The sequence below is a fragment of the Gadus chalcogrammus genome, chromosome 8, assembly GCF_026213295.1.
Source record: "Gadus chalcogrammus isolate NIFS_2021 chromosome 8, NIFS_Gcha_1.0, whole genome shotgun sequence".
NCBI lineage: Eukaryota > Metazoa > Chordata > Actinopteri > Gadiformes > Gadidae > Gadus > Gadus chalcogrammus.
In genome coordinates this window covers 15455174-15463885 of record NC_079419.1, presented here as the reverse complement: position 1 = coordinate 15463885, position 8712 = coordinate 15455174, and the positions used below count along the sequence as shown (strand labels likewise).

At 49.0% G+C, this 8712-nt stretch overlaps 1 protein-coding gene across 1 annotated transcript in view; it reads right to left on the bottom strand.

Annotated features, from left to right (window-relative positions):
* mmp16b (matrix metallopeptidase 16b (membrane-inserted)) overlaps positions 1–5147 on the bottom strand; it is a 17259-nt gene extending 12112 nt beyond the window's left edge. Inside the window, exons 1-3 of the mRNA XM_056596861.1 lie at positions 5016–5147; positions 2765–2913; positions 1452–1568 (exon numbers count right to left, since the gene is read on the bottom strand). Of these exons, the coding sequence (XP_056452836.1) occupies positions 1452–1568; positions 2765–2913; positions 5016–5147 (398 nt within the window). The remainder of the gene's footprint in view (positions 1–1451; positions 1569–2764; positions 2914–5015) is intronic.
* Positions 5148–8712: the final 3565 nt, after the last annotated feature.

The following is an 8712-nucleotide window of genomic DNA, read 5'->3' as shown; positions in this document are numbered from 1 at the left end:
ATGTGGTTGACTCTGTGTATGACTAATGCATTTAAAGTGAAAGGGTTCTTCCTGAGGGTTCCTGAAGGTTAATGCGATGCTGGGGCAGAGATGATGACAACATAATCATGGTGAGGTCGTTTAGCAGCTGCTTTTATCCCCAGCGAGTCCTGACCCACATTCTGGTGTATCATGTTGTCACAGGGCACCGTGGGGTTAGGCAGTCTTGCTTGGCGATGCCTGCGGGTCAACATCGGTCAATGGGGGATCGAACCCAGTAACCCTGCGCGAGCATGTTATATTTTATATATTTTATCGGTCAGAATGTGTACACATATACACGTTTAGATGGCGTGTGAACAAGTATCCTTAAAGTTTCCTGAGATAGTCGCATATACTCCTCACGACGAACAATTTAAATCTCGTCCCCCACCCTTTCAACGTTGTTTTTTCCTATTAAGTCGGCGCTCACATTTAATTTCCTAAAACGGGGCTGACTGTATTAAAAATAAAGTTGAACTTGACAAAACTAATAGCAAAGCCTGGTGGCTTTTGGTGAAGTTCTTATTGCGGTAGTCCTTATCAGTCCCCAGCAGGCAGGGACAAGAGGGAATCTCTCTCCCCTGTCTGTGTGGATGTCTCTCTCCCTCTCCCTCTCTCCAGTGACTCTGAATGAGCCGTGTGCAGTCAGCGATGGTAGGCTGGGGCTGAGCGCTGATTGACATTCCATTAAGTGAGGTGGCTCATCAGCTCGCATTGAGAAGGGAAGGAAAGGGGACAGGATTTGAATAAATTGACAGTGTTATCTCTTAGGACGGATACATCCTGTCAATCCCCATTGGGCGCCCCCCCCCACAACCCGCCGCTACCCCTTATCGTTCCCCTTCAAGAAGCCGCCAGGGAGTGGAGGCGGGTTTTAATCAGGTGTGATTAAAGAGAGTTTTTTTTTTCTTTCTTTTTCTGGGAGAGTTTGATTTTTTTTTGCTATATTTGATTTTTGTTTTGCCTTAACCGAAGTTTTCACACACCCCCAGTGTTATTCAGAAAGAACAGTGCGTTTTTGATGAATGAGTCAACAACATGAATGACACGTTGCCATTGTAAGCTAAAAGAATAGCTCAAAGTCTGGTGATTCAGTGGTATTTTGAACATTACACCAACAAACGCGTAGGCGAAAGCGAATGAATCGAAGATGATTGAAATGTGTGATATCACATTTGCCGATGTGTGCGTGTGTGTGTGTGTGCATTTGCGTGCATGTGTGTGAGCGCACACATAGACACATCTCACGTCCACCTCTGAAAACGTGACGTAGTCCGGTCTCTATGACAACACGCAGCGAGTGAACCCCGAGCAGGGCAAATTAGCGGTTAGATGTGCAAACATTCAACGGCACCCTATTATTACAAGCGGCAGGCTGATCTACCCCGTTGCCACGGCAACCAGCGTCCAACCTTCAACGTCTCCCTCACCTGTAGGTGATGTGTGTGCGCTGCCACTTCTGGCCCGTCAGTGCGTAGCGCCGCTTCCGGGAGCGCGAGGCGTTCTTCATCGTGTCGGGAACGCCACAGCGCGGCCTCTGCATCCAACTGACGAGGAGGAGGCGGGGGGAGGGGGAGGAGGAGGAGGAGAGGGATGAGGAGGAGGAGGGGGAGGAAGAGGAGGAGAGAGATGAGGAGAGGGATGAGGAGAGGGAGGAGGAGAGGGAGAAGGAGGAGGGGGGTGAGAGGGAGCGGGAGGGGTAAGGGGAGGGGGAGGAGGAGGAGGAGGGGGAGGAAGAGGAGGAGAGGAATGAGGAGAGGGAGGAGGAGATGGAGGAGGAGAGGGAGGAGGAGGAGGAGGGGGATGAGAGTGAGCGGGAGGGGTAAGGGTAGGGGGAGAAGGTGGTGGAGAGGGGTAAGGGGAGGAAGAGGGGGAGGGGAGGAGGAGGGGGAGGAGGAGGTAGAGGAGGAGAGGGAGGAGTAGGAGGAAGGGGAGGAGAAGGAAGAGGAGGTGGAGGGGGAGGAGGAAAAGGAGGAGATGGAGGGGAAGGGGGAGGAGGAAACGGAAGAGGAGGAGAAGGAGGAGAAAGAGGAGGACCATCAGAAGGACATTCGGGTTAGGTTGTACACCCCCCAGGTTCACATTAATCATCCACTGTGTTAAAGTTACGATGCAGTCTTTCAACACACAGAGTCAGGATTAAAGACCGCAGCTCCTCTATTCATGGGCCCGGGTAGCGGGGAAGTGTGACAAGAACAGAATATTTTTCACAACAGAGTAAACTGGGTGACACCCCCCTTCCCCCCCGAAGAACCGATAAGCAAGGCTGAGAACGGGAGCTAATGCGACATGTTTTCATTGATAACACGACCACCCATTCACAAAAAACGACCTACAATCACACAGAGTTAACCGTGCTATGCTATCTGCATCCTGGTGTGATGTTCTGAAGGCTGTCCTAATGGTATCCCTTTATCGTTATCCAATATGCGTGTGGTCGGTGTGGTGGCTGGGTCAAAGGTTAACACAGAGTCTCATTAGTTTATGAATTTCATTCAGACTGAGGAACATCTCCCGCGGACATCTGCCGTGTCTCTGCGTTCTGCACCACCTCCGCTTCCACATCCCCCCCTTTGAACACACGACACTCTAACGTTTTCATGTGCACACATTCGATGTGTCTCTCTGCGACTGCGCCGATGTTTTAAGCCGTGATCGTCGTGTTGTGTACCGCTACGTCTCTGTGCTCGCAGGTTGGTGAGTGTAGCAGGAGGCTTCAGCGGGGGGGGGGGGGTCTACTCACTCCTTGGTGTGTTCATCCAGGGTCCCGGTGATGTTCAAACCGTAGATGCGCTGCATGGCGGCGATGGCTGAGTTCATGGTCTGCGTGGAGCGCAGCACCGACATCCTGGGGTCGGTGTGAGGCAGGTAGCCATATTTGTGCAGCCATTCCTGGGAAGGAAGGAAGGAAGGAAGACGAGACGACTCAGCTCATTCACTGTTATTAGTTTCTAGGTCAAAGTTAGTGGATGGAAAAGTGATGTCGTAATGAGTTTTGAATCTGATCGGTGTTGCAGATATTAGGTAAGCCTTCTTAGAAAGCTGATGTCAGTTTGCCCCTTTTTTTTATGAAATCAAATGATCCCATTTAAATGGTAGGAATTATTATACACTGGTTACATTTTTGACATTATTTCATAACAGGTCACATACCGTTTCATACATTACGCTATCATCAAATATTTATATCGCACAGCGTCATCCCTTTTTATCCACTACATTACAGCGACATTAAGTTTTGGCATTTTCTTAAGAAAGAAAACAATTCCGCTACAAGTCAGCCTTCACTGAAGGCAGAAAACGTCCCTACCCCAAACCTAAAAGATAGGACGGTTCAGCCTGATCCTCTCTTGCTGGATTAATACACAGACAATACATTCTTCACATCTCCAGCCCACCACGGCGCAGTGGCGGACCCCGGCCCCCCGGCCCCCCGGCCCGGCAGCAGCTGAGGCGCGGGTCCACCTTGTGTTTCCAGCAGTGTGACTTTGCTGCAAAGCGATCAGGACGGCGAGTGGTGACGGTTGCACCTGAGCACCGGCCCCTCCTCGCCACGCCGTGACAGCTCATCAGAAACCCAATGGATCGTGGTCCATGCAATACAAGACCATCCCCCCCCCACACACACACACACACACACACACACACACACACACACACCCACACCCACACACACACACACACACACACACACACACACACACACACACAACACACACACACACACACACAAATACACACAAGGTTGCACACACAAACACAAACACACACACGCACACACACACACAGACACATACATTGATAGACACACAAACGTAGACGTGCACACAATCACACGCACAAACAAACACACACACACACACACACACACACACACACACACACACACACACACACACACACACACACACACACACACACACACACACACACACACACACACACTTGGCCGCCTGTGAGACCCCTAGTCTGATCCTGCTTGGGCAGCAGCAGTAACAGCATACAAAGGGGTTCCTTCCAGGGGTCATTGTGCACCCCTCAACCCCCCCACCACCAAAGCCACAACATGCCCCTCTGATATATCACCACATCTGTCCACATGACAACCAGCTGCCCTCCACACAGCCCGCGATCCAGCTAAGCTAATCCTACTCGTTCTCTCTCTCTCTCTCTCTCTCTCTCTCTCTCTCTCTCTCTCTCTCCCTCTCTCTCTCTCTCTCTCTCTCTCTCTCTCTCTCTCTCTCTCTTCTCTCTCTCTCTCTCTCTCTCTCTCTCTCTCTCTCTCTTACTCTCAGTCTCTTCTTTCCTGTGAGTATCCTGTGCGCGCGCGCCTGCGCGCGTTTGTGTCCGTGTGTGTGAGGGTGCGCGCACGAGTGTGTTTGTCCATAGAAGCAGATCGAGATATGACACTGAGCCATAAAATGAGATTACGGTGGTTTGTGTGAGTGGCAGTGTGTTTGTGTGCTGGAGAGGTGGGGGCTGAAGAGGAGTGTGGTAGTAATTATTAAAGTAGTAGATATTTAATCATATTATGCCGCTGGAGACAGCGGATTTGAAGACCTCCAAACACCATGATGCAGAACCAATTATACCCATCATCATGCATCATATCATCAGATAGGATATGGAAATAAAATAACGCTGCTTTTGTACTCGTTGAAACGAAACGCTGTCAGGTGCAATCTTAGAGCTGCACGTTATAGGGATGGATTGGGGGGGGGGAATCAATTCAGCCGATGGGCCGCAGTGTAATAACCTTAAATATGCATCGGTCGGATGCTGTCTCCAAGGCACCGTGGATAAAGACTGTATATGATGGGGTGTCGTGTGATGCATCAACCACTGCCCTGTGAAGAGGTGACCGTGGGCCGGGCTGTGCATGCTCTATACAGGCTCTGCTGTGCGCTATGGTCATTACGTAGCATGCCGAAGATGTTGTTTTCCATGCAGAGGTGGATGATACGATGAGAATACATCTCCGTCGTTCGGCTTACCTCCACGCTGAACAGATGGGCTTCGTCTCCGGACACGCCACGCAGAATGTGAATCAAAAACAAATGCAAGCAGAAAGCTGCTGCGTAAAAGCAATTCGACGGTTTTCTTTTAGCGGAGGATACTAAGGTCATAATGACCCGTTTTTCCCCAAGTGTTTCTTAGAAGAACCCGCCCGTCTGATTCGGCTGGTGGTGGATGAACACCATCAGCAGGCGAGCTGTCCAGGCAAAGTCGGAGAGACACACGCGCTTATAAACGACCCCCCCTCTCCGTGTAAGGCTTCGGATCATCTAAGACGATGCAACGATGTCAAGCGAGGAGGAAGAAAACGCAGCATTTTACATCCACGGCCCTCGCCATCCTTATTTACATCAGGGCGCTACATCTACCCAGCAGCATCAATGGCCATGTACAGTACGGTCTGCGCAAGATACCTTCCGACGCCTGCGCTTTGATCTCTGGCGGGCGCGCCGCGCGGCAGCATCATCAGCTCCGCCGTGACGCCACGTGAGGCGGCGTGCGGGCTGGGCAGAAGGACGTGCGATATAGACCGCTAGATGTATGGGCTCACGGTCACACCGATGCACAATTATGATCGATTGCTTTTGACAGGCATCACATCATGTGTGATGCCTGTAATTGTTACTGGTTTAATTTTAAATTCGTAGTAAAACTAAAAAGCTAAATGTGATGATATATCCCGATTAAGTTATTGATTATGCTCAAACAAAAAAGATAAACTGCACTCTGCAATAAATAAGCACACCTGAACATAGTCAGCTAATTCTGTCTTATTCTTCTCTTTACTTAACCAAGCTCGTATGAAGTTCGAAAAACAGTAATATATATTATCACTACCCGCTTCCAATTCTAAATGACACACTTTGGTTGTTGTGTCGGGTTTCCAGTAAATTTAGATAGGTACAGAAGGCCCGCAGCATCCTTATTATATTGTTATGACGCAAGTTGACCTCAAGAGGGCAGTGTTTCATTGAGGAAATGTACATTGGGAAGATGTGGTTCATTCCAGTCTATCTGGCTGGTGTCATTAGCATGTATGAATGTACACGCACCACAGGTATTCTCTCTCCCTCCATGCATCCTTCTCTCTCTCTCTCTCTCTCTCTCTCTCTCTCTCTCTCTCTCTCTCTCTCTCTCTCTCTCTCTCTCTCTCTCTCTCTCTCTCTCTCTCTCTCTCTCTCTCTCTCTCTCTCTCTCTCTCGCTCTCTCTCTCTCTCACTCTCTCTCTCTCTCTCTCTCAAACAAACGCTCTGTTTCTCACACATTAACACAAACCTGTGATCTAAGTTCGATCACAGAGACAGAAAAGAAGGTGAATGATATGCTTCAGGGGTATGAATGAGTGTGTGTGTGTGTGTGTGTGTGTGTGTGTGTGTGTGTGTGTGTGTGTGTGTGTGTGTGTGTGTGTCTGTGTGTGTGTGTGTGTGTGTGTGTGTGTGTGTGTGTGTGTGTGTGTGTGTGTGTGTGTGTGTGTGTGTGTGTGTGTGTGTGTGTGTGTGTGTGTGCTTGACGTGTGTGCGTCTGGGATTGTGTGTGTGTGTGTTTGTAACTCAATGGGCTGCTATGGAGACCACATGCTCTGGCAAGTACACAGCGGAGCAAGAGAACATTGTGAGGAACTAGTAAAGCCTGGCCCGACGAGGCAGCACGCAAGTTTCATCACGCTCAGCGGCCAGAGACACACCAAGCCAGGCGGCTCAGTTACCCTTGCCGACAGGCAAATCACACTTACACTTGTTTTACTTCCCCACCCACACGAACACAACCCTGTAACACGATATCCTGTATCATGTAATGGTATCATCGGCAATAACCATCAACAACAATAACCTTATTATGTTTATTACCGCAATGAAACAGAAATGGTGACCCACTTCCAGCACCAGCCCTTCGCCGGCCGTCTTGGAGGGAACGGGCCCGAGGCTGCAGCAGATGGAGGGAGACGTATCACAGGCTCTCCTAATGAAACCTAATTAATCTGCGCTTGACAGTTTTTTGAACCGCTCAAGCCCTTCAAACCAGACCGCTGCAGACGGATCAGACAGGAGACAGCCATGCCAAGTACACAGAATATAGAACACGCTTTGGCAACTGCCGCACTGAAAATAAACACCCGCCCGCTTTTCTTCCCCTCAGAGTTTGGTTTCTCAAAGGAAAATCGCTGAAGCAACGTCGGTCACATGAATTCTGTGGTTCTTGTTAATATGTCCACGGGTCTTCTGATCATAGAACCAGTGTGTATGGACTTCGTTTAATATCTATATGACGTAGTAATAGGAGAGATGTCACGTATAGGAGGGTAGGACGGACGGACTGTGTGACTGTGTTAAAACAAGAGAACAAGTATGCACCTTTTTGACAGGCGTGACAGAAAACAACCGCACAACAACACAAAGAGTGATGTTGACTTAGGCGGGCAGCAGATGCTTCAGCGAGGAGTGACAGTGGATCCTTTCTGACTCCATATGTTATGTTTACGCCTCACAGCCACGCCACACAACGTATACAATACAGCCCTGCACTGCAGCCTGCTGTGTTGTACAATAAGCTAATCAGTCTGGGAAAGGTCATTCACTTCAGATCACTTCATTAACCCTGGGGGTAATTGCTCTGCTGGAGATTATAGAAAATAGAATAAATGTGAGAAACAATTATAAAACACATGTAAACACATAAAATGGTATATAAAATGTTGATGTAAAGGGGGTTTGTTGATTTGTTCAGTCAGTTGAGTTGGATTCTTCTTTGCCCATGATTAGTTTTGACCAGGCATTGGCCCTGTGTTGAGGGGTATGGGATCATGGATGTTTTCGTACCACGCGATTGCAGGGGTGCTGGTTCATCTGCTCCCTGACATGTAGCATCTCAGAGAGGAGGAACCGCTCTCTCTCCTCCCTTCACCTGACCTTTCTGGCTCGCTGAACCGCTTCAGACCAACCTGTTAAACATTAGTGGACATCATCGGGGTGGTGCATTATGAAAGCTTTTGAACTTGTTCCCTCTGCCCTAACTCTCTTCTGCTTTCTTACACACACACACAGGCACACACACACACACACGCACACACACACACATACAGACACACACACACACACACACACACACATACGTGCACACACACACACACATACACACACTTGCCCAAAACATACACACACACGCATCAACAGACATGTACACACACATACCCACACACACTCACACACAAACATATACACTCAGACACACACAAACATACACAAACACACACACACACACACACACACACACACACACACACACACACACAAACACACACACAAACACACACACACACACACACACACACACACACACACACACACACACACACACACACACACACACACACACACACACACACACACACACACACACACACACACACACACACACACATATGCATTCCAGGCACACTCATTGTCTCTTGCACATATTTTCCATGTTCCCCTCATTCTGCCTAAGACACAGGGCCTGTGGGGTCATGCGTCCGTGTTTGTTTTGTGCTCCGACCGCCATCCTGGAGCCATCGCCACTGGAGGATGAAATCAAATATGACAAAGAGTAACACTTTACTTTGGTTATTTTCCGTTGTTTTACCATAATGAACATGGAAATTGTGGTCGTCTAATTGAGGATGGAATGAAAGCACTTTGT